General features: G+C 40.0%; 1 protein-coding gene across 2 annotated transcripts; it reads left to right on the forward strand.

Annotated features, from left to right (window-relative positions):
- Positions 1-2,835: 2,835 nt before the first annotated feature.
- Positions 2,836-27,109, forward strand: ano5a (anoctamin 5a). 2 transcript variants are annotated; one of them, XR_004631499.1, is made up of 21 exons: positions 2,836-3,075; positions 6,878-6,945; positions 12,247-12,354; positions 14,353-14,421; positions 14,719-15,003; positions 15,106-15,225; positions 15,380-15,495; positions 16,057-16,191; positions 16,303-16,408; positions 16,544-16,604; positions 17,864-18,015; positions 18,741-18,815; positions 20,220-20,448; positions 20,590-20,768; positions 20,868-20,965; positions 22,101-22,231; positions 22,515-22,720; positions 22,806-23,005; positions 24,900-25,005; positions 25,148-25,644; positions 25,753-27,109. XR_004631499.1 is itself a non-coding variant. In XM_034685083.1 (20 exons), exons 1-20 carry the CDS (start codon positions 3,006-3,008, stop codon positions 25,382-25,384), a joined length of 2,751 nt encoding a protein of 916 aa, XP_034540974.1. In that variant the 5' UTR covers positions 2,836-3,005; the 3' UTR covers positions 25,385-27,109. The 2 variants fall into 2 exon arrangements, 1 of the variants encoding a protein (XP_034540974.1); XM_034685083.1 differs by having other exon boundaries at positions 25,148-27,109.
- The last annotated feature ends 195 nt before the right edge of the window (positions 27,110-27,304 follow it).

Consider the following 27,304-nt stretch of genomic DNA (forward strand, 5'->3'; position numbering starts at 1 on the left):
GGTGCCCTACAACTAAATTTGACCGGAGCCGAAGTACAGGCTAGAGAGTGGGCTGGGAGCAGTAAGGAAGCTTCTGATAGACCTTTTTTCAGAAGCCTCGGTCAAAGTGAGAACAGACAAACAGATGTGCGTATGACTGGAAGCAGAAGCCAAACATCGTAAACTAAAACAAAACATTAGGCTTACATTTCAGTGACTGCTAAAGGGTTCTCCATAGTCTACAGCTCATGAAAAGGCTCTTCAGCAAAGAACATGATTTTCTAATTAGTTTCTATTTTAGTACAGAACTACAATCATAGCCCAAAATCATCAATGAGGGTTCAGTCTCAAATTATGATGGAGTAGACGTTTCTCTTTGACTGTCTTTAGTCATAATGTCAGGTGGTAGACTGAACAGTCTCTTGAGGGATCCTGAATATGAAACAGTTGTGGAGAGGAATGAGTTAAGAGGCTATGTGGCTGGTTGTGAGAGACTTCCTGAATTGTCCACTCTGGACAGTTTGCTAAACAAATTAAATTTATATCTAAGCAAATGAATTATCCAAAGGTACATAGTAACAGGATTTGACAACACATGAACGTACATCTTTATTGTCTTGTGTCTTTGTTTAGATGAGCCTAATTTGAATAGTAACACATTTTATGTCTTGAATGGCAGATGTTATCACATGCTCCTATAATGATGTGAGGTTGTTTTATAAAACTTGATTTCAAACCCCAATTTTTTAAACTATCAAATTAGCTCTTACCTAATTTCATTGTCAAGTCATTAAATCACAAAACACGTGCTGGGAAAATACTTGTTTCTGATTGGATGACAGATGTCAAACAAGTTTAAGGTATTTTTAGGACCTGCTAAGGATGATTGGAACATAAATCTTCACAAAGATTCTTTCGGTAGATATGAACCACTTTCTCCGATTTACTGACAAGAAATTAGCGATGCTGTTTTTTCTTCTTTGCATTTTTGGTATGTTAAACACTTAAGTGCAAAAGTGTAGTCACAGTTTGAAAATAAAGAAGAAAAGGAGAAAAGTTTGCATCCAACGTGGCAGCATACTAAGGCAGGGATTCCCAAACCTTTTAGGCAGCGACCCCCAAAATAAGGGTGCCAAAGACTTGCGATCCCCCACTCCCTCCAAGAGATTGAATGTTGCTTCATTCTTCATTTAGCCAGTCTGCAGAAAATTAGCCTCCAACATGCACATGTGGCTGTTTCCTACGTTGTTATGAATGAACCTGCTGCTACTGATGCTAACTGTTAGATAACCCAATTAATTCAACTTTTTTAGTCAGTAATTTAACTGTTACATCTTTCTACATTTTTACAATAATGGGTAAAATGTGCAATTTTAGATTACTTTTAAAAAATATATTCTAGAAGACATCTCGCGACCTCCGTTAGTTTCTCAAGACCCCTCAAGGGGTCCCGACCCCCACTTTGGGAGCCCCTGAGCTAAGGTTTGCTGCAGTAGCTAATGCTACTATTATGAGCTGTCTATTTAATTTGTGCTTTAGTTTTTACTTGCTCTATAAAGTAGAAGTTTGGGTCAAGTGTCTGTTCACCCCAGACCAGGCTCAGACTATTGGCTTATGGCAGGGGTGTCAAACATGCGGCCCGCTGGCCAAAGCCGGCCCACCAGAGGTTCCAATCCAGCCCGCGGAACAACTTTGCAAAGTGAAAAAATAACAGGGAAGACATTAACTGCAATTTTTCAATAAAAGTAACTACCATTTTAAATTTGTCCTCTGGGGGTCGCATAAAATCAGAGCGCACCTTTATCCCGGGACTTTTTTTCTCAAAGTGAGAAAATATATTACTTGCTGTTTGCATAATCCAGTTGAGATTCATAAAAACTTTTTAGAGCACTATAAGATGATCCACTAACTACTAACACCAGCACTACACCACTGCATACAACACTGTCCAGCAAGTAAACTGTTCATGCTGAGGCTGAGGGGTCCAAAATAATCAACTTTACCTTCTTCATTATTATAATCTCTGTTCTTTTACAGTAATCATTACACTCTGTTGTGTCAAGTGAATGGGTAACCTGTGTGTTTGGTGTGTTTGGTGTGTTTTCGCAGCAGGTTTCAGAGCTTAACCCTCCTGTTATGTTCGTTTCTTAGGAACAGCAATAATGTTCCATGGGTCCACTTGACCCGGGGCATATTTAATTATATAAAAGTGTAAGGGCAAAAAAAAACCCAATAAACATTATTTTAATCTCATTATTAACTACATTACTAACCATTTAAATCAATATTTAGTGCAATGGTGTTCTTTAATTCTCACAGATCATGGTTCAATGAGGATAACTCTCTCATTTTTTTATGAAAATTCCTGTTAAACCTTTTTTTAATGTACATTGGAAAGACCTAAATATAAATACAGTAGTTTTACATTACTTAGATTTCTGTTTATTTCATTTTACATTTTGAATATTTTTTTATTTTATTAACCATTTCCTTTTAGATTTTTGAACTTTAAAATGGGTCAATTCGACCCGCAACATAACAGGAGGGTTAAAGAGTAAAATATTCAGCCCCACTATTAGACTCATCATGGCAAAAAAATACAACAGTTGTTTATGTAGAAAGATAGTTCATGTATTGTGAAGATTTACAGAAGGTTTGTACTTTTTTGCACTCAAACAAAGTGAAAAAAAATAGATTTTTCGTTATTCATAGGTTATTATGTTATGATTCTACTGGTCCAGCTCACTTCAGATCAACTTTTACTGTATGTGGCCCCTGAACTGAAATGAGTTTGACGCCCCTGGCTTCTGGTGTTTGAGCCACTCCCCTCTCTCCCTCCCTGTGTGGCTAGAATGATGCAGCAGCGGTCAGTGGGTGAAGGGGGGTAGCCTGGCAAGACGCCTGGCCCGCTAGCTGAGGCGTCTCTGAACCGGCCGACTGCGAAGGCAGCTGAAGAGCACACTTCTAGCTGGGAATATCCCGGTGCACATGAGGACCGATAAGCTTGGGTACACGAGGGACTCAACATGAACCGAATAACGGGGAGGACAGGAGGGGACAGTCTGATAGAAATGAGCCCAACAGACTCCTTCAATGGTGAGTAACTATCTTCTCTCGAACTAACTACGGAGCTGGCTTTTTATATTTAGTTAACACAAGTAGTCATTATTAGTATTTGTATTCCGACCTACTGGGAAATAAATAAAGACATAATAGTGAGGCATTTAGGCTGAACATGTCAGGTAAACTTGTGTGACTTGTATATTATATAATATAGACTAAAGTTTTTGACGTTTTTGAGAAACAGCTGTAAAACAGTGATGTTTTTGGACATACATGCAATAGGACTTTTGCTTATATGGCATACATTAACTGAAACTTCAAATAACCACACCCTGATATTAAAATCACAAACCTCCTCACTTTCAGCTAAAGTACATGTTCTATTGAAATTGTATTCTATCTTTATTTATCTATTTTCATTTTTACTTATTATATTTTACTAATTGAAACTTTTTCTTGATTGTACTTATGACTGGGTTGCTGCAACAACTGATCCCCCCTGGGATCAATAAAGTAATATCTTATCTTATCTTAAAATACGTTTTCTGCTGAGGAGCCTTTCTGGGACCACAGAGGAATTACAGTATTTACTTAACAACAACACAAACCACCATTACATATACACAGGAAATTTCGAAATCAATGAGATAAACATTTCCTCATCTATTATAAGGTAAGCCTTAAACTCCATAACCAGCTCACAGTCTGACTTTCTTTCCATGAAAGTAGCAGTGACTTGGAGCCAGCCAGACTCTGACAGCTGGCCCGGTTACTGGAAACACTCTGTCACCAGCAGACAGCCACTTTATCCACAGGCACTAACCCACAATCCCTCTCTGCCTCTGGAAGAACATGACTTTAAAACTAACGCCTCTGACACTCTTGGCCATTTAAGGTGATGCTGAAAGGAGGCTGAATCACACTGGATGCTCTCCAGTAACACTCGTATTTATGAATCAATACAAAACTCTTGTTTCATCTAGTGGTTAGAGAGAATCATAAGTGTGAGTGCTCACTGCAGGATCATGGCCTATAGTAACTGTTACCATGTTGTTGTGTGCTCATGGTGTGTGTAGATGACAGTGTTTTGCATTTATTACACTCACAGCTCATTCTCAGTAATCCTCAAAATCTTGATAATTTTGATAAGGAGGAACAAAGATTATATAATGGTGGCTGCTCTTGTAACTTCAGCTGCATGTTCTTTATTCTGTTGTATGACAGAGGGTGAGCTAAATTGATTTATAAAGTAAAAATGTAAACACACATATTTCCAGATAAGTGTAAATGGATCAGAAACAACATTTTGATGAGATTTTACACACACTTTCACTTCCCTGTGCTCATTGTTCAGATTAAAACAGCACTGAACATACTCTACAGATTATTAAACTTGTATTGGTTGTATTTTAGAACTAAGTGAGATTGTTGTTTATTGTTGCATTAGAGTTAAATACAGATTAAATGTATGTTTTGTTGTCTTAATATGTACATTTGGCAGGTGCAGGTGAAATGTAGAACTGTGTACAGGACGAGGAGCAACAGCTTCCTGTTAGAGGAAATTAGACTAATCAACCTACTGTGTTTATAAAGATTGAGTTAGAAGTGAGGACACTAATTCAGGTTAACAGCTTTGCCTGGTTGCAGCGGTATGACTGAACAGGTGTGGATACTCAACTCATTTCAGTTATACAGACACTGAGTTGTAGTATATATTTCATGATCATGTCTGTCATATTTCTGAAAAGAACAGCTCTATTTGCTGTCTCTTTGTTAAAAATATCCAGCTTTCCTTAGATTGTTTATATGTCTGAGTTGTTAATGTAAATATGATTACTGTCATTGGTCTGTTTGGTTGCTGTGTGTGGACATAAAAAAAAAAAAGGAACAGGAGCAGCCTTGTGGCATTTCCACTGTAATCAGCTGCTCTCTCTTGAACAAAGCCTTAACTGTGGAGGCGTCTTAGCTAGCTGGCAAAAGAGGAGGGGGGGGAGTGATGCAGTATGGTGTCCAACTGTGCAGAAATATGCTTGGCTGTTTGAGAAGCATAGTCAGAATTCCTTTAACAGAATATACATTATGTTACAGGCTATAGAAATCAAAGTTAGTGTTGAAACTGTTAAATGGAGATGAAAAAACAAAATACCGTAGTTTATATATGTTACTTTCTTCTAAATATGTCTAGATATAGTATAAACTCAGGCTTAAAACAGTCACTACAAGTTATAGCTTTGGGTTAAAATCCACTTTAAACCTCCTGTTATGTTGCAGGTCAAATTGACCCTTTAAAAGTCTATTTTAGACAATATATGCCTTCCAAAGCAGCTAAATGCAGCATAAAAATCTGGGCAGCATGTGACAGAAGAGGAGTCTCGTGTTAATTTATCAACATCAACACGTAAAAGATAAATAAAAACATTTAAAATAAAATAAAGAAAAATCTATGTCCTGTAAAATGGTTGTATTTATATTTAGGGCTTTCCAAAGTACATTAAAAAAAGTTTTAACATGAATTTTAATAAAAAAACGAGTGAGTTATCCTCATTGAACCATGATCTGTGAGAATTAAAGAACACCAATGGACCGAATCTGGATTTAAATGGTTAGTAATGGAGTTAAACATTAGATTAAAAAAAAAAAAAAAAGTGTATTGGGATTTTTTGAGGTTCTGACACTTTTGGATAATTGAATATGCCCTGGGTCAAATTGACCCAGGAACATTATTGCTGTTCCAGAGAAACAAACATAACAGGAGGGTTAAAGTGTTCTAGTACTGTTTAAAGTTTCTTCAAGCAGTGACAGCTGGTAGAGAACAACCCTTTAAACATCCATTTCCTGCCCTTCAGAATATACAGTAAGTGCAATGTAGCATAACATATGCTGTGTATGCAAATGTTTACAGCAAGCCTGTATTTCTTTTGGTTATTAAAAGTCACTGTGAGACACTTTTAATGGATAGGTCATTTGAGCATAACTTAAATGTAAAGTCAGACAGAAAAAATAAAGGTCTTCAGTGTGAAGCTGCATAAAAGTCTTTTCAGCAGCCATTCTAATAAATGTCATCCATTGTAGGTTTGAACCCTGAACAGCTACTTTCTTATCTTTGAGAGTAATAACAATGAGACAGAGAAGAATTTGAACATAATACATGGTTTGGATGTTTGTTCAGGCCTGTGTAAGCACATTTTCTGTGTTGGGTCAAGCTAAATATAACCACAGAGAGCCCATCAATTAGGACTGCTACATTTCTATTTCAAAACCCAGAGGCTGAAATCCTCTTCTGCTTCATGTTAGTCCTCCTTTCTGGCCATAGTGGTGCCACCTCTACTTGTTGTCTTACTTTTCCATCGGTCCTGACATTTGATTATGTAAATCTGTCTAGGGGCGCTCTCGGGAAGGATTTATTGTATTTGACAGGCAATGAGAAGCAAGTTAAAACAGGAGTCTTTTAGCCATGTTTCAGAAGTCAGTCAACTTTCACTTTCAGGCACATTGAGGGAGTTTACCAGGCTTCATTTCTTGCTCTGTGGTGGCTGAATCAAGAACAGAAACAGGGCTGCATGTTCTCTATCACAGGGATCTTGTTAAGTCATGCTGTGTGGCCTGTAGGAGTGTTGCCACAAACTGTTGCACAAATATAGACCACAACATTGGCTGTGCGTCAGTCCCTCTCTGTTAACCCTCTCAGACAGCTGTTCATGTGCCTGAAACTCAACTTTACTTCCATCTGTGATCCCCCGTGCTACTGTTTCTTTTTCTTTTACGATAAATACTTCTATAAACAACACATGTTGTTCTGATGTTATATTTATTTATTCATGTTTCTGTCTTACAGATGATCTAAATGGCTACCAACAACATGCCTCATCCAGCTCAGGATCTCTCCAGCAGGGGCAATCAGTGGTAAACACCAAACCCACCACATGCTTACACTTACTATGTACCTTCTTTTGTCTTAATCAAAGAGAGAGAGGTTATTTTAATGCAAATCTCAAGGAGTAATTTCATATCACAAAATATGTTCCTTTTTGACAGTAAGTTATTATTAAGCTTTCCAAGACTCATTTCTTTTTGACAGTACCAAATCTTAATCTCAAGCGTACGTCCTGTCAACATGGCAGCTGGAGGTTCATTGTGTACAAGTCAGATGCTTGATTTAGATTTCCTTCCTTCCCTCTGATTTTCCTATTCAGTCAACAGTTGGTTGTTCAGACGTGGCAGGAGAGTTAAACTCCTGGAATGAAGATGAGCACAAAACTAACAGCCGCTTTTTTCGGATAATGGTAGTTTTCCAATACAATAACAACAGTTTATAGCATGCCACATTTAACAGAGAATCAAGGATAACCCTTGTGCTCCTGTCTATTCTCTCCCTTTCACTCTGTACTTAAAGTCTCCTTTAACACCTGATGTATGTGTTGAGACCTGTGAGTCTCTGAATACCAGTATGGCCTCCCTGGCCCCTTCTGACCACAGCGACAGTCCGCAGTTTGAGGCTCAGACCTTTGAGCAAATCAATGCTTTGACTGGGGTAAGACACCCTTTGAGGACAATTGCATGCTGGTGTGTAAGTGTTTGTTTGTTTGTTTGTTTTGTAGTATTCCTGTCTGCAACTTAGAAAGACCTGACATGCTTGCCGTAGAACTAGTTCAGAGTGTGTTTAACTCAGTAGAGATTTGCAGTGTGTGACATTTTGATAAGTTAAGCTATCCTTTCTGTGACTCTGGCTACACTTTTAGCTGTGTGTTGTTGAACTTGTTGTGTTTTTAGGCTTCACCTTTCTGTCCACTCGGTTCCTCCACAGCTGTCGAGAAAGCGGACGTTTTTCCTGAAGTTTCGTTGCAGGGTATGGCATGGTAAAACAGGCTTGTGATGTGATGCAACTATTTGCATATGTCTGTCTGCCTGCCTTTATCTCCTTCTTACGGAGGCTGTTCAGCTTTGAGTTTCTCAGCCGGCTGTGAGTGTGCAAAGAAGATCTCTGACATCGGAGGAGAAATCAATACACACTGCTCGGTAGAGAGAGTCGATGTTGACTTCAGGGGAGCATGACTTCTGATGTTTTCTGCAGAGAGAAATGGAAACCGGCATGAGCTGTGTGTTGACGCATCAATAGAGTTCATTCAAAATGGAAAAAAGGCCCCTAACTTGCTTTGTTCTCACCTCTGATATGTGTCTGCTTGACTGGAGAGAAATCAACAGTCTGCTGGAGTCGCATAATTAGAGGTTCACACTTACACAAACACACATGTAGTCTAGCACACAGACTTTACACTGCATTTAAAAAAAAATCTGTGTTGCAGTTTTGTGTGCATTTAAACACACGTGTCCTTTGAAGCACATTCAGTCAATGCTATAATCATCGTCTGGCCCAGTATTCATGAAAGGCTGATTATTGCTGTAAATAATCATATAGACCTCTTTGTAGTGCTAAAAAGTATTGTCTGTCTTGATCAGTTTGTTGTCTGTCTGAATCAAAAGTGAAATGAGAACTCAGAGCAGCACTTAATCCTGAGAACAAAAGGATTAAAGCGTACGGTTAAGTAGAGTGGAAGATCACAGCAAGGAGTTTTAGAGGGGAGGCAGCTGCACATCTATAAATTGCCTCTGTAATGCAGAGTAGAAACACAAGTTGAGTGTATAGCCCTCCTGCTATAGGAAGTTTAATATACACATATCTGTTCTATAGGGTTGTAAATGTGAAGTTTTAGAAGGTTATTAAGGTTCAAGGTGACTTTATTCGTACCCGTAGGTAGATTTGATTTGCTGTGAGTCAGCTTCCTGTTCACAACAACCAACAGACAGCACAGGATAAGACAAGCGGGAACCTCTGGCTTCGAGAATTCAAGACAATGTGGAAGTGCTAAAAACTTCAGTTCTGGGGCGCTGGTGGCCTAGCAGTCTAAGTACTCCACATACAAGAGTCCTTGTCGCAGGGGTCGCTGGTTCGATTCCCGGCCGGTTGACCATTTACTGCACGTCTTCCCCCACTCTCTACTCCCTACATTTCCTGTCTCTCTTCAGCTGTCCTATTAAATAAAGGCAAAAAGGCCAAAAAAATATGACTTTAAAAAGCTGCGGTTCCTCGAGTGTTCGCTTGAGGCTGGCTCCGCAAGTACCGGAAACCACATACACACCAGTTCAAAAAAGCCGATCTTTACAGCAGAAATAAACATGTTTACAGCCTGGTGCAAAAGACGAGTGTAGTCTGGATAGCTCATTTCTGGATCGGCACACACTGTAAGGGGGTGAATTTTTTTCATAAAGCAGCAATTTCAAAGATATTAAGATTACGAGTTTTCCATTATGAGAGGCAGAGCTTACTTGATTGACAGGCAGGGACGCTGTAGCTGTTGGCTAGGAGGCTCAAAGCCCGCCTCTTTATGTCACAATCACTCGACAGCAGCAATATGGCTGCCACCGACGATTGGCCTCAAACAGCACTTCAGAAACAGATGGGTGATGTCACGGATCCTACGTCCATATTTTTTACAGTCTATGGTATTATCAGGGATATTGAAGCAACCACTCACTCAAATTTGCCAACAACTATGTTTACTAAAAAATCAGAAAACGCGCCTCAGTTTGATGTTTCAGAATTATAATAAAGCAACAAAAAAAAGAAGAGATTTGAAATCATATCATTACATCCAGTTGCACTCTGTATATTTGACCTTAACTGGATGCTGAAACATAGAACATGATGATAGACTGCAGAGTTGTTGTCAGGAGAGACCTCAAGGGAGGATCCTGCATCATGATACAGTAACTGTGATATATTTAAATCAAAGAGGTGACCAGTTCTATTTCAGACTCCCGTCAGCACAAAAAAGAAAAGCTTTTCGAGGTACTACTTTAAAGAAACCTCTCCCTGAAGCTGAAAGCCCATGTTTCTTACACCATGTTCTACATTTACCATCCTTAATTAAGATAAAAAACATTCAGATGTCTGAACACCCGGTAGTTAGGGGTTAGTTGGTAAATGTATGGAAGTTTGTGGCCTCTAGCGGCAGTGGCAGATGCACTGATTCCATACCCCTGATCTATAATTATGGAAAATTAGAGAGTCTCTGCAACAACGTCCCAGTTAAAGAAAGCACCCACCCTGCCATAGTCAACATGGTCCAGTGTAGACTGTGAGGCTGTGCAAACCAGTGGTTATAATGTATGCACGAATCCAGGATGAGAAAACAGTTTAAAAAGTTGAAGACATTAACGAGGACGCTTCTGATATTTGGTGCGGCTGTTTGTGAATCCAGCTAATGCTGAAAACCGCTGTGACAGTAAATCACTTCATTAGGAGATTATTTTCCTGAACTGATAGTCACACTGCTCTTTGAACACCGTTCTGATTAGGACAGAGCAGTCAATCAGCGTGTGGAGATCACGCACCAGTTATCAGTCTTTGATTTTTTTTCTGGAGTTTGGCCTCGTCTGAGCAGATTTCAGCCGAGGTTTCATCTGAAACATTAGGTGCCATGTTTGAGGGCCTGTTGTGGTTACTCTGCAGTCGGTCAGTGCTGTACAGCGCAGTGATATCACCTCCCCGATATTGCGCCCTTATCACATTAACTAGCAAGCAAGCAGGCATTAGCTATGCCATCCCCCCATGCTGATGTCATCTCTGTGAGTCTCCTCCACTTCTCTCTTAGTACCCCTCCTCCTCTCTCTGCCTCTTGCTCTCCCTTTTCTGGATGTCTGAGCGAGTGAGGGCTTGTCCGGGGAGCTGAGTGGAGTGGATGGAGCTCCTCCAGCCGGGGATATCAGTGGGGAGAGAGGGAGAGAAGGAGTGCTTTCAGGGCCGGATGCTGCTCCCTTGAGAAAGGCAGATTTGCTCTTTCATGCTGCCAGAGTTCTGCTGATGCATCTTAACCATAAAAGGAGTGGGCCATGGAGGTAAAGTGCTACTCCCTTTCCTGCCTGAGCACACAGTGCTGTGCTGATGGACAGAGACTCTTTCAGGACAACAGTTCAGCAGCTCTGTGCTGTGGTTGAGCACCATGTTGTAGTTTTTTGTGATGCTAAATGTCTGAGATCTCTGGATTGTCTGCAGTCCTGTGCAGGTAGCTTCTGTTGGGAGTTGTTGTGTTGACAGGGGTTCATGGGACATGGTTATTTTTAGCTTTCTGAGCAGCTGAGGTAGCAACATGAAGCTGTCATGCCCTCCTTTCCTCCATCAAGCATTCCTGTGTAGTTCATCACTCTTTAGCGGAGTTGCTGCTAAAGAGATAGCCACCGGAAGGCTAGTCTGTACTGATATACGCATGCTTGGAATTTCTATAGCCATCAAGACAGGTGTTTGTAGACACTGTGGACTCAAGATGCAGAAAAGCACCAGTAAATAAAGAACAACAGTGGTGTTGTGTCAGACCTAATATGCCTGCTTTATATCCCTGTTAATTAAAGAGTGATATCTCAATTGTGCTCTTCAGGAACTTTACCCCGGAACAAGGGACTTTACCCCAGAACTACGTGCGTTTTGACCGGAGGAACCAGGGTCTAAATTTAGTTCAGGGGTAGATAATCTCCACCCTGAAAAGCCCCTGCTTGGGGGGTAGTACTTTTCAAAGGTCCTGGGACTTTTGGTTGAACGTAATGGTGTTTGTGGAGTTTACACAGTTGTTGAAACACAGAGGGAGTTCCTGGGAATGCATACTAGTTTCGTTTTTTTATTAAGATTTCAAAATATTATTCAATACTCCATACGTCACTGGCCTGATTTGCACAATCTACCCGGAACTTCAGCCCACGGTCGAAACGCAGACACCAATGGGGGCACAGGAACCTTTTAGTTCTGAGTAAAGTAGTTCCGGGGGCTAAAAGACCCCTCAACTCTTGGTTGAAATGCACCTTAAGATGACTGAAAGTCTGGATTCCAGTCTGCTCTCAGACTCAGGACTTCTTTAAAGCCTGAATGACTATCTTAAAGGGGACATGAGCCAGATGTAACATTGTAATCACAGCGGATACCTGTCAGTGATTATATTGCCTGTGTTTGGAGTGTAAATATAATTGCTGTTATACATAAACAGTCTGATGTGGAGGCCTGGGTTTGCTGTTAGCACACTGATACAGCTTTACTGTCTGCTACCCTGCTGTGGTGGATGCATCCAAATACTAGTCAAACTGCTACTTACATACACACATACGTGTGTATGTATGTGTGTGTTTAAAAGCTCTGACTTCTGTTTTCTACCGTTATAGATTGACAAACAGCAGCAGAGTAAAGACTCGGTGTTCTTCCGCGATGGACTGCGTAGGATTGATTTTGTCCTGTCCTATGTGGACGACAAAGATGGCGAGAGAAAACAGGTAAGACTGAAACCCTCAAGAGCTGTTAACATCACTTTGATTTCCATATTTAACTCACAGCAAGTGAGTGTTGCTGTTGTTCATTTCCACTAAGCAGCATGACAGATTTATGATATATTTTGACAGGAGTTAATTATTTGTACTCTTCAAATATCACATAAGAGAAAGGCTGTTATTTCCACTGCTTGATTGAAGCAGTGAGAGCTCTTTCTAACAGGAAATCCTCAGAGTTCACAGAGTGTGTCAGCGGCATACCCTAAATACCACAAGACTGATAAAGTTATATAAACTGTTTTCCTTAGCTTGTATCAGTAATCCTCTCTGGGGTTTTCCTAAGAAGGTCACATCATGAGATAAACTTACAACCCTCTTTTCTTCAGTAAATCCCATTTGAGGTGTTTTCACACTGTTTTAGGCCCCATGTCTTTCCCTGGCTAGTCTCTCTACCAGCTGTGTAGACCCTAAAGACCCCTGAGTGTTTGATACAAGGCTGTTATAATTCACATCCATGTGTCACCAGCCTTCTGGTATGAGGCAGTTGATTTCAGCAGACTCACATTTCACTAACAGCCTCATCATCAGTGAGTCAACCCTCAAACCTCCTGCCTGGTCAGGAACTCGCTCACTTTTTCCACTGTTTAAGGAAGTGCAAACAGAAGGCCAGTTCCTGTGTGTGATCCACATGTGCTGTAAAAGGGGGACTGTAAATTTCAGCTCTAACAAGAGGGGACTGTTTTTTTATGACACAACAGATTCCCTTTATTATGAGCCAGTTTCTAAACACATTAAACCTTATTCAAAGTATGTTATGGCAACATTATGCCAGATCACTGCACTACCTCTATTAAAAAGTCCCTGTTTCACTCAGTGACTGGTACCACTGACATTTCTGAGCTAACTGACTCCTCCTGTCCATGATGGATTAAACAGGACTTGTGTAGCTGTTTAGTTAAACTTTAAGGAGCTGCGCTGACTGTGACCACAGAGTTTTAGCTGAACATTTTACTTGATTCAATAACATTTGCAGTATTTAACCCTCCTGTTATGTTGTGGGTCAAATTGACCCTTTTTAAAGTCTATTTTAGGCAATATATGCCCTCCAAACATTACCTCATCCAGCATGTGACAGAAGAGGTGTCGTGTTAATTTATCAACATCGCTTCATTAAAATAAAAAAAAATAAAAAAGTAAAATAAAATAAAATAAACAAAAATCTATGTCATGTAAAACTATTGTGTTTATATTTAGGGCTTTCCAATATACATTAAAAAGTTTTAACATTAATTTTAATGAAAAACGAGTGAGTTATCCTCATTGAACCATGATCTGTGAGAATTAAAGAACACCAATGGACTAAATCTTGATTGAAATGGTTAGTAATGGTGTTTGGATAATTGAATATGCCCCGGGTCAAATTGACCCAGGAACATTATTGCTGTTCCAGAGAAATGAACATAACAGGAGGGTTAACTTTATTTTTATTCTAGGTCATATATTCATTATACTTTTTAGATAGATAGATAGATAGATAGATAGATAGATAGATAGATAGATAGATAGATAGATAGATAGATAGATAGATAGATAGATAGATAGATAGATAGATAGATAGATAGATAGATAGATAGATAGATAGATAGATAGATAGATAGATAGATAGATAAAGCTTTATTGTCTGCCCCAGATGGTGACAGAAATTCTTCTTTGACAGGGCTCAAACAGGCGCATACACTTCACGATAAAACAAAAACAGAAACAAAAACATAAATACTTTTGTATAATTTACGTACATATGTCTGTACATCTCTCAATTTTAAAGACATGCTACTCATCATCTTGTGTGTTTTTTCAGTATTCAGGCGCTTGACTCAACAGTTTGTGTGTTGTTGTGTGTTGTGAGACCCATTTTGCTGTGGCATAATGAAGGGACAGAGACACTATTATCATTATCAATAAGTTTAATGTATATTAATGTATTTGCTTTTTTTTCTTCTAAAGGAAAAGAGGGATGTGTATGAGACAAATCTTCAGAAATTCGGCCTGGAGCTGGAGACGGAAGATAAAACGGTAAGAGCATGAAGTTATTGATCCTTTCTTAAAAAGACATCAGACACAGAAACACCTGCTGTATATGAATATGTGTGAATATCATACTATACATTATTGTTTTTAAACTTGTGTACAGTTCCTTTATAGACACTGAAATTATTCTGATATTGATAAAGTAAACACTCATTTACTGTCATGCTGACAATGCATTTAAAATAAAACCTGTAAGAACAGTCATACTGGATAATTTTCCTTCTTACTTTATGAATATGTTGCCCTGAAGTAACATTGTGTTAACTGCCTCACTGTCTTCAGGAGTCAGACGATGGAAAGACTTATTTTGTGAAGATCCACGCTCCATGGGAGGTGTTGGCCACCTACGCAGATGTACTGAAGATAAAGGTACCGTTCAAGGTCAACGACATCCCAGACAACAGCGAGATGCCCATGAACTGGCTGTCTACCCCTTTCCGTCTGCCGGAGCAGATCATGCACCCTGAGCCCGATTATTTCACTGCTCCCTTTGACAAGAGCAAGTCGGATTTCTTCCTGATCGACAACAAAGAGACGTTCTTCCCCCCTTCTATTCGCAACAGGATAGTAAGGATGTTTTGATCGTGACACTCTGACTTTCAAATTGCACTGTTCTTCTTTAATTCTGCAGGATTCAAATCCTCAATGTCTTTCTCTCTTTGTGCACAGGTGTACTACATCCTATCTCGCTGTTCTTACATCAATGAGGAATGTGGAGAAAGAGACAAGAAGGGAATCAAGCGGTTACTGAACAATGGCACCTACTCCGCTGCCTTCCCCCTGCACGATGTGAGCAACATTTTTGATCTTTTAGCAGTTTTTTATGTCTTCAATGGTATTGATACTTTCAAACAAGAACTCCTGTTTGAGGCAGTGTAAGATGTTGCATTACAGAGATGATTTACTTGGCAATAAATGAAGTGTTTCTGCTCTCCTCATGCAGTCTAGATACTGGAAGAAATCAAGGGATGCAAACTGTGAAAGTGAGAGATACGAGCTCTACAGATACTGGGCTGGATTCCAGTCGTTCTTTAAGGAGCAGCCCCTCAATCTTGTAAGGTAAGACTTCAAAGAGAAGGAGTCACAACCATAGACTGTATAAAATATGGACGTAGTATCCGGGACGTCACCCATCTGTTTCTGAAGAGCTGTTTTGAGGCCAGTCGGCGGCGGCAGCCATATTGCTGCTCTCGAGCGATTGTGACATAAAGAGGCGGAGTTTGAGCCTCCTAGCCAACAGCTACAGTGTTCTCACAGGCAGCTGTGCCTCTCATTGGAAGACTCGTAATCTCAATATCTTCGAAATTGCAGCGTTATGAAAAAAATTCACCCCCCTCACAGTGTGTGCCGATCCAGAAATGAGCTATCCAGACTGCACTCGTCTTTTGTACCAGGCTGTAAACATGTTTATTTCTACTGTAAAGATTGTCTTTTTCCCATTCATGTGTATGTGGTTTCCAGTACTTCCGGAGCAAGCTTCAAGCAGATCCTCGATGAACTGCAGTTTTTAGCACTTCCACTTTGGACACATATTTTCAGACTGGAGGTTGCCGCTTGGTCATAACACAAATCTGGTATCAAATGAACTTGTGTAAAAATCTTTTTTTTTGCCTTCAACAGGAAGTATTATGGGGAGAAGATCGGTATTTATTTCGCTTGGCTGGGTTTCTACACTGAGATGCTGCTGTTTGCTGCGATAGTCGGGACAATTTGTTTCGTCTACGGATTCCTCACCTACGATGACAACGAGTGGAGGTGATGTTTTTCAGTATTAGTGGTAGATTTGTTAGTCTTTTATGGGTTAGGTTAGTTTTACATCTGACTTGAATGTTCCAGTTACTGAAAAACATTCTCATGTCCCTACAGTAAAGAAATATGTAGTGACGAGGTTGGAGGCAATATTGTCATGTGTCCGCTCTGCGACAAGAAATGTGGCTACTGGAAACTTAACTCAACCTGCAACTCCTCATGGGTGAGACATCCTGACTCGTATGTTATGTCATCATGGTTCATGTTCTTTCAACTATAAAGGACATGTAAGACTGACATGTAACAAATCACCATCATGTCATTTTCCTAATCGGTCTCAAATATGCTCTTCTTTCAGCAATCACATCTGTTTGACAACGTGGGAACTGTGTTTTTTGCCATATTTATGGGGATTTGGGGTGAGTGAAAATGTCTGCTCTAAGCCTTCAGTATTTTTTAAACCAGTGCACCTCCTCTTGGGAGCTCTTGCACTGCAAAAACTCAAAATCTTACCAAGTGAAATTGTCTCATTTTTAGTCAAAATGTCTTATCCCACTTGATTTAAGATACATTTACTAAACAAGTAACATTTGAGCAAGATAGAGGGACTTGTTTTAAGACAATGCATCTTAAATATCTTGTTAAGTCAAAAAATCTTGAAATGATCTTGTTTTGAGTTGTAATTTAGAAGAAACAAGGTTTATTTTACATTTCATACATTTTTCAAGCTGAGATCTTATTTGTAGAAGATGGATAATCTTGATTTAAGACAAACCCTTTACTTGATTTAAGTAAGTGCATTTTATATGAGAATCTATCAGAAAACGGCTCCATTGATAAAAGAAAGAAAGAAAGAAAGAAAGAAAGAAAGAAAGAAAGAAAGAAAGAAAGAAAGAAAAGTTGTTTTTTTAAGAGTGGGTTACAGTTTTCAGGCACCGTTTCTTCTAAATCAGATAAAAATATACATCTTCAAACTACATGCACACAATAAAACACCTACTTTTGAGCATAGCTGGCTTATCCTAAGAAAACAAAATTACTGAATATTAGTATATCCAGCTCACTATGAGAAGACATTATATCTCAAAATACTCAAATTAAACTTTGTCATCTTATTTCAAGTACAAGATGGTCTTAAACCTAGAGAAGTGCCGATATAATATATCTCAAATGAAGAAGTTAACCTGAAATGTATTAGTGCAAAAAACTTTTTTTGAGTAAAAAAATACTAATTGTTAGCATTCCTGGTTTATTCTGAGACACTAAGCTTTAAAATACTGGTAAAATATTTCTTAAAATAAGTTTTACCTGCTAATTTTAAGATCACAGTTTTCTAAATATTACGTCTTATTTAAGAAATCTTACCAAGCAAATTTTCTCTTGTTCTATTGGCAGAGTTTTTGCTGATTTCAAGGTAAAAGTATCTTGAAATAAGTTTTTTTTCTTGTTTTTGGAGGGGCATTCTTTCCAGTGTGAACTAGTATGACTCATCTAAAATCACTGTTTCTTACTCTGTTTATCAAGGGGCCTTTCCAGTAGAATTCATAAAAAAGTATCATCTTGCTTATCTGCTAGATCTCTTGATAAACACTCTTACATTTCTGTCACAACACCCTCTAAAGACACAAACAGAGGTGAAAGCACTACTTACAGTTGGGGGGTCTTATTTTCTCTGCAGTGACGCTGTTTCTGGAGCTCTGGAAGAGGCGGCAGGCTCGTCTCGAGTATGAATGGGATCTGGTGGACTTTGAGGAGGAGCAGCAGAAGCTGCAGCTTCGCCCAGAGTATGAGACCAAGTGCACCAACAGCAAGCTGAACCGCATCACTCAGGTGTTTGTGTGCTCATGAAATACTAATATACTGTACAATTATTTTAGAAAGTAAGCTCTACGTTAACGTAACCTCAATATGACTTTTATGATTTGGACAGATTACAGTATCTGTTGCATCTCTTGGATAGAGGTTCACACTGAGTTAGTCAGTCATTCATTAGGCCAGATCCTGGACTAAAAGAAGACAAGAGATGACTTTGAAAGACATAGACTGAAAATGAAATGGGTGCTGCACTTTGCTTTGACCACATTCCACCCATCTGTAGGAAATGGAGTTGGTTCTTGACAGGACTCCTCCAGATCTAGTGGGGAGTATGTGTATGTGCTGGGTCACCGTGGTACTCTGGGTAAGGGTAGCACTTGGAATGTCAAACTGGTGAGGAAGAGATTTCAGTGTGGTGTAGTTTGTGTGGATAACAGACTCTCTGGAAAGACTCAGAGGCACGGGTTTCCTCCTGAACTGCATTTCTGATTTTCTGGTTGCTCAGTATCTTGAAAGGGTTTTTGCAAACGCATGACTTCACCAGCAGGCTGCTTGGAGAAAGAATCAGATTCTGATTGAATCACCTGCACCAAAAGTGCTCCAATTGAGTATTGTAGCTCTGCCTCACATCTGAGGCCAGTGCTGAGTAAAGGAACCAGGCCTTGTAGAGCTGTCTTTTCAGGATTTAACCAAAGGTTACTTACTCTCCCATGTCCATGCTTTGCTTGCTTATGATTTAGGAAATGGAGCCATACTTACCCTTAACAACCAAGTGTGCACGCACATTTCTGTCTGGAGCCACCGTCCTGTTCTGGGTGAGCATAGTATCTTTGGTTAACTTGGTGAATCTGTAGTTTTTTCTTTCCCATCATATTATCCATCATCTTTATTTATATCATGTGACCAGAGATGTTCTGATACCCATTCCAGTATTGGAAACCCAAAAGGCAATAAATGGGGAAGTACACATTTTAATCCTCGATCCTGAACCAACATTTTTTTTTGTTCGCAAAGTAATAAACTTGTTCTCTCTGTTCTAAATCAGTAAGCTACACTCCAGTGGTATGTTTTTTTTTGGCAACCACTGATTTCCCTTCACACAGTTTAAGGCTGGATTTTTAAAAATGTAAGGTTTAGATTATTAAAACTGTTAGAAACATGAGTTAACCCTTCTGTTATGTTTGTTTCTCTGGAACAGCAACAAGGTTCCTGGGTCAATTTGACCCGGGGCATATTCAATTACCCAAAAGTGTCAGAACCCCAAAAAATCCCAATACACATTTTTTTAAATCTAATTTTTAACTCCAATACTAACCATTTAGATGCAGATTTGGTCCATTGGTGTTGTTTAATTCTCACAGATCATGGTTCAATGAGGATTACTCACTCGTTTTTCATTAAAATTAATGTTAAAACTTTTTTATGTACATTGGAAAGCCCTAAATATAAATACAATAGTTTTACATGACATAGATTTTTGTTTATTTTATTTTAAATTTTGAATTTTTTTTCTTTATGAAGTGATGTTGATAAATTAACACGACTCCTTTTCTTTCACAATGATGCCCAGATTTTTATGCTGCATTTAGCTGGTTTGGAAGGCATATATTGTCTAAAATAGACTTTAAAAAGGGTCAATTTGACCCGCAACATAACAGGGGGGTTAAAGCACTTCGATTTTACAAATCACTTCCTGTGCATCTACTGTTTGGATTGTTATTGATAATTTCTATCATATCAGTAATCAAGTTTAGGCATAAGAACAGTTACCAGGAAGAAAAAGAGGTATTAGAACATCCCTGTGACCGGGGCCAGTACGTATAAAACCGTGACAAACTGAAGTTCTCCTAAATGTTTTGGAGGCTGAGACAAAGCCAACACTCTTAAAAGTATTATGCATGAAACTTAATTCTATAAATGAGGCTAAATGTATTTCTGTGAACTCGTACTGCTCTAAGATCTAAGTTTTATGGCTTTATACATACTGGCATGAATGAGCTTATAGGAAGATGTTGGTGTCTTTCTTTACCTGGAGCATGTGTGCACACTTTAAGTCTTCTAATTCTTCCTAACATCTGTGTTGGCAATGACTCAGCTTCTTCATTAATGTCTGTGTTTGCTGTCTGCAGATGCATCACAGTTGATGTGTAGTGTTCACTGTATTGTTGTCTTGCCTTGTGGTTGTCTTTCATTTTGTCACTCTCGTCTCTGTCCTGAAGATCTCATTGATCATTGCCTGCATCATTGGGGTGATAGCATACCGCTTGGCGGTATACGCAGCCTTCGCCAGCATCATGAAGGACAATCCAACCACCCACCTGCAGGTGGTCGGCCCCCTCATCACGCCACAGCTGGCCACCTCCGTCACCGCCTCCTGCATCAATTTTGTCATCATCATGATCCTCAACCTCATGTATGAGAGGGTGGCTGTTTGGATCACTGACATGGGTGAGGGTTAAGAATGAGATGGAGAAACACAGATTATTAAGCTTGTGTGTCTTTATGTATCTGTTGGGATTTTAAAAAGTGGAAACATGTTTCTATTCTGGCTGGGTCTAAAATGTGTTTCATTCTCTTACAATGTGGCAGAAATTCCCAAGACCCACCTGGAGTATGAGAACAAACTGACGGTGAAGATGTTCCTCTTCCAGTTTGTGAACTACTACTCCTCCTGCTTCTATGTGGCTTTCTTTAAGGGCAAGTTTGTTGGCTATCCCGGAGATTACGTTTATATGTTTGGCAAGTGGAGCAAACTGAGGAATGAAGAGGTACCAGATGCATTAAATCATAAAAGATTAGCACTGCCATTTAAACTGGAGTTGCCTTTTAATTAATTTTCACTATTTTGCAACCCGTCTACATTTTAGTGTGACCCTGGTGGCTGTTTGATTGAGCTGACGACCCAGCTGGTGATTGTGATGACGGGTAAACAAGTGTGGGGCAACATCCAGGAGGCTCTGGTCCCGTGAGTACTCAAACTGAGCAGACCATATAAAGCTCAATTTATCTACAAACAGAGGGGTGCAGCAGGGTTACGATACGATACGATACGATACGATATGATGTGCTGTATTGTCCCTGTAGGGAAATTTGTCATTGACATCAGTGCTGCACATGTTACCTGCTCCTTGAAAAATCACAATGACACAAGAAAACATAAATGAATAAGAAAAAATATAATGAATAGAACACATTAATACAACACACAGCATGCTCTTAAAGAGAGAACACCATAACATTGTCCCAACCCTAACAGGTTATTTAATATTTAAAATTCTAACAGAGATAGGCACAAAGGAGTTTTTAAAACAATTCAATTTTCCCCTCGGGACTCTGTACCTTCTTCCAGATGGTAAAGTTCATACTCAGAGTAAAGGATGTGCAACTGATCTACAACTATTCTCTGAGCCTGCCTAAGAACAGACTGCTCATAAATGGCCTTTAGGGAAGAGTTGCCAGTCTTCCCTATGACCTTCATGGCAGTCTGCAACAGGCGAGAGAGTTTGGTTTTCAGCTGAACAGAGAGGTTACCGTACAATGCTGTCGTCCCATACCTAATAATACTATCCAGTACAGCCTGATAAAACAAAAACATAGCCTGCTGATTCACACCAAACACCCTGAGCCGACGTAAAAAAATACAATCTTTGCTGTACACGGGAACACAGGTCATCAATGTGGGTCTCACTTAATATCCAGGTGGACACCTAAATATTTGTAGGAGCCGACCTGACAGATGTTTTTGTCGTGAATAAGGACTGTAGTGTGATCAACCACAGAGCAAGGGTCAAACACCATCTCCTGTGTCTTCTTCCCATTGATTAAAAGGTGGTTATCATCGCACCACAGAACAAAGGTCTGTATCTCAGTAAAGTATTATGAGAGACCTGAGTCCTGGTACAGCAGACTGTATCATCTGAAATTGTTGACAATAATTGTTGTCTTTTATGTTCTACTTATAAACTTGTATGGAAATCAGATGTTCCCTAATTGCTTACAAACCAGCTACCATTATCTAGAAAATAAATAAGCTTTGAAGGGAATTTTGAGGATCAATCATGTTGGTCCAAAGCTCTCTATCCCCCCCTTGTGGTCTTCAGGTGGCTGATGAACTGGTGGGGCAGCAGAAAGGCACGAAGCCACCCAGAGAGTCTGTACAGCCGCTGGGAGCAGGACCACGACCTGCAGGGCTTTGGACAGCTGGGCCTCTTCCAAGAGTACCTGGAAATGGGTAAATATTCAGTCAGTCCATAACATCTAGACAGGATAGTCTGCAGTCGAGACCACTAAAGTAGAACCTAGGTTCAGCCAAGGTTAAGCGTAGGGTTAAGTTGATACAAACATTTGTAATTTGATATGAAAAAATAATGCCGAAAGGTTAAGGACGCTTCATAATCACACACCTTCATTTATAATTTTTAGATAGATGCAGTGTCCCCTGAGATCCTGCGGATGGTGCTGTTTCCATCCTGCTGTGTCTCACTAACCTCTGTCTTCTCTACTGTATGTTCCAGTGATCCAGTTTGGTTTCATCACCCTGTTTGTGGCCTCCTTCCCCCTGGCACCCCTGTTGGCACTGATAAACAACATCATTGAGGTGAGAGTGGATGCCTGGAAGCTCACCACTCAATTCAGACGTCCTGTAGCAGCAAAGGCCCACAGCATCGGAGCCTGGCAGGAGATCCTCAATGGGATGGCCGTTCTCTCTGTCGTCACAAATGTGAGTGCTTGGCTGTGTTTGTATCTGCTCATTATCTGCTTTTGTCTTAAGTTTTCCTCACGCTGTTTCCTCTCACACTCCCCAGGCGTTCATCGTGGCCTTCACCTCTGACATGATCCCTCGTCTGGTGTACATGTACGCCTACCACCCAGATGGGAAGATGAATATGGAAGGCTACATAAACAACAGCCTGTCGGTGTTTAGTATCGATCAGTTCCAGGCGGCCAACAAACCTGACGAGGGGGAGAACCCTCTCTGGTTCAACAGCTCCATCACTACCTGCAGGTGTGTGGGATTTGGAGAAGAAAAACGTGATTTCTGATGTAGAACATATTTCCATTTCCATGTAACATACGACTGCCCTGGAAGTAGAACTCACATTCTTTAGTAGAATTAAAGCATCAACCTTTTAGCATTCATCCTACATAATTGTCCCTTTTAGATTGTTACAGTAGTAAATTATTAATAGGTCATTTTGATCTTTTCTATAACTTTGGATTGTGTATTTCTAAAGGCTGTTTTATACTTCTGTGTCGCCCCTACGCAGCAGGGGCTGATGCGGACATGAGAACCACATACTTGTGTGTCCACATGTGCGTCCGTGACGTGCAGCAATACTCAGCCGAATCGCTTGAGGGCAGTGTGGTCTCTGATAGTCGGGTCACCTGTTTCCGGCCCCACTAAGATCGCTGTTTACTTTTTCACAGTGATGCAGAACATATTATGTTAATTTACAGCTGAAACATGTTGCTGTTTATTATATAGCAATGATTACAGGGAAGAATAGAGAGGACATGCTGGGGGAGATTAAATACACAGCTGATGTGCTGGGATCCTGAAAGTGCTGTAAAAGTGGGAAATGCAATGCTGCCGAGCGGACCAATCACAGGGCTTGCGGTCTGCGTCGATTTGACTTGTAGTTACATTTGGAAGAGGTGCGCGCCAGCTACATGCGTAGGGCTCTGCGTAGGTACAGGAGCTACACTGACCTACGGCATAGGTTACGCCATCGATTCGACGCAGAAGTATAAATCCAGCTTAAGACTTTGCATAGCCAAGGTCACTCCAAAGTACTTTTCCGCCTTTTCCGGTTGTACGGTTTTGAAGCCAAAAAATCTGTTCCAATGTGCAGCCATTGTGCAGCCATAGTCTGCGCTGTAGAGAATTTCTGTGGTTGCCACGGTAATTTCTGTGTTGCCATGGTAACGAGCTCCACCCTACAGCGTAGCGTCACAAGATCCTATGGAGTTTCCCTCGACAGCAGATGTCAGTAAAAGCAAACCCCGAAGTAAAACCCAGTTTTTTAAACTCTAATAACTAACGAAAAAGAAACTTTTCAGAAAAAAGAGACCTTGAACACAAAACGGTCAAATACTAACTACATATTAACACAGCATACGGATGTGAGAAACATTCGTACGACGTGTATTTATTTTTTAAAGTTTGACTGCAGCCCCATTCAAATGAATGGGGGAGATGGAGTTTTTGACCTATACTGCAGCCAGCCACCAGGGGGAGAAGCTTTTGTGGAAGCTTCACCTCCAGCCTAGCGAGCTGAACCCCTGGTTATGACCCAGATTAAGATTTAAAATATGACCCCAAAAGAAAACTAAATCATCTGTGCAAGATTGATAATATCTATATTTGTAGGTTTTAACAGCATTGCAGGGTGCCTAGCGGTTTAAGTGCACGCCTAATATACAGAGGCTGTTCCCTTCTCCACCTTATAGGCTGCTGAATAAATGTAGAACAGTAAAAAGTGCTTTCTTGCTATAGTGCAAGATCAAGTGTCTCCCATCATTTTTTTTGCATGAACATTTGAATGAATAATTGTTTTGCTTTGCACCAAGAGCATAAAAACCTAAAAATGACACACATTACCAGCCATACAAGACAGCACATAATATGAAGTCATGAGTCATTTAAAGGTACATCATTAAAGCACTGCATGGTTACTTGTGAGGAACATCAAGTGCCAAGTTCAACATTTATGTGGTAAAGTTTCATAAGCATCAGCATGTTGTACAAACACATACAAAAGTTTAAGTTAAGATTTAAATGTGTGGTTAATGCTGTAAAAGTACCTTTTAAATGTTCATATAGAGTGTTATAGATATTTTTATATCAGACTTCATATTGATGAAGACATGATAATTACTGCCTGGTTTCTTCTTTGTAGGTATCGTGATTATCGCTACCCTCCAGGCCATGAGAAGCAGTACTTCCACACTATGCAGTTCTGGCATATTCTGGCTGCCAAGCTGGCTTTCATCATCATCATGGAGGTACAACCAGGCCGCACTGCTTCTACCAGAACCACCAAAACACACATTCATCAGATATAAAACAAAACCATGTAGGGTTTTTTGTTCCCTGTGGTTCTATGTTTGAAGTAAAACTAACCCTGTGTTCCTTCTTCCTCATCAGCATGTGGTGTTTATGGTTAAGTTCTTCGTGGCCTGGATGATACCTGACATTCCCTCTGAGGTAAGGGCTCGAGTGAAGAGAGAGCGCTACCTGGTCCAGGAGTATCTCCATAACTATGAGGTGACGAAGCTGAAAGACCAACTCCAAAACGGCTACAACAACCACGATGACTGTACCTGCACTCCCATGATCTATCCGCATTTACCCAAACATGAGGTGCTGCGAGAGCCTCTCTAGCCCAGCGAGCTGCTGCTCAGTCAGCTCCACAGGGAGGGAGGACATGGTTGAAATAGATCGTACCGCTTGATACTAAGATACTGACCATCACTTTGTTGTGGTTCTATCAAAGAGCTAGAGGCTTCTTCACTGTACAACCATCCTTGTCCTTCTAATCTGCTGACATCCAAAGCGTACACATGTGAAAGACCAAGTCTCCATGCATGCTGAAACTGAGGCAGGTTTAACATCTCTCATAATTGTGTCTTTTTGCTCTCTATGTTGTAATCAAAGTGCTGAGGATAATCCAATCTTGCTGTAAGGGAACGAGAGAGGAATTTGAATACACTGTGTCTAAGACAGGCGTCATATGCTTGTTTGAATACAAGACTATTTATTTAAGTGCCACTATGAATAACCAAAGGTTAGATGCCTTAATATATCACACACTTACTGTATTATTGGCTCCATCTGCCAGTACAATAGCAGCTGATATTAGTGCAAACTGAGAGCTTGCTTTTATGAGGTTTGGTTATCTCCCTTATTTATATGCACAGCTGTATGAAGGTTTCCAGTGCCATAAACTTTACGTTGATCATTTGCTCTTTTTTTTTAGTTAGTGCAACAAATGTGAGCATTTTTATTTACAGCTTTAGGGTCAGAGCACACGCAATCCTACCAAATCATTTTCTGATAGTCTGGTCACATTTTGTTTTAACTACGATTCCTCCTGGCCAAAATCTGACATGAAGTTGCTATATTTAAATGAAGACTAATCTGTGCTGCTGTTTCTATTGTAAGAAGGACAGATTGTGTCCCATAATGGCCAGTCGCTGAGCAGCACTATCGACATTGATTCCTGTTTCTTGAGATTAGAAGCTTCGAAAACTCTGAGGAATTGAAGAGATCCCTTTTTAATGTGCGTTTGTTTACCAACACAAGCTAATCAAAGCCTGACCTGCCCATTGAACTTTGCTTGCTCCCTCACACAAAGCTCATCAGCCATCGCCTCGCTACTCCGTGCTGCTGGTTTTCCTCAGCTGCGTCTGTGTGAAGAGGGAAAGATACACATTCTGTTTTTAATTTTTTGCACAAAGCACTTAATAAAACCAGACTACCAAGACATAAAGACATGTCGGTCTACTTGTTGTCAAGACACTATGTGTTCATAATCAGTGTTTGGAAGCAGCTATGTTGATTATTTTTGTTCATTAAAAGTGATATACTGCAGGGAAGGTGGAGTTCTGAAGTTGATGTAGCTTTTTGTGTGTACTCATATGAAGGACATGATGTTTATGAGGCTGCCTGCATAGAAATGTGTGAGAAGTATCTGTTGAAGAAATTAAGGTTAAATAGCTCGCTGTGCTCGAAACTCAGGCAACTAAATGCATGTAGACGTGACCATGTAGCTAAGAGCAATGTTCAGGTTTCCCTGTCTGTAGCCTGCGCTCAGCCGAAATGATGCCTGTTGATGCCTTAATCTATCCAAAACTTTTATATATTGTATTTTCCTGTTCCTGAACATCTCCTTTTTTTTTCCCTATGTCTACTTTTGTTACGCTTTAATCCTCATTTTATAATTTTACCATACTTGTAAAAATGATGAATCGGTTTACTGTATGCTTTGAGTTACAATCTCATGTTCTCATTCTTTAATTTGTCTTTTTTTTGTATTTGTCTTGTATCTAAATGTGTATTGTAAACAAAAATAATTTCCCACAAATAAACTACATCAGTTCAAAGTGAGTTAAAGTTTGTCATGTTGCCAATCTGTCCTAAAAATGTCGACCATGGACTTCTTTATTGCAGATATGAAAGTTTCTGTTCACATGACAGATGGCCGAAGAGGACACTGATCACTATGCAGTGTTTGTTCACACTCAGGGCGCTGGTGGGTTTCCCACCTCAATTCTGTATGCTGGCAGGGAAGTTAAACTTGGC

Source organism: Notolabrus celidotus, chromosome 6, assembly GCF_009762535.1.
Source record: "Notolabrus celidotus isolate fNotCel1 chromosome 6, fNotCel1.pri, whole genome shotgun sequence".
NCBI lineage: Eukaryota > Metazoa > Chordata > Actinopteri > Labriformes > Labridae > Notolabrus > Notolabrus celidotus.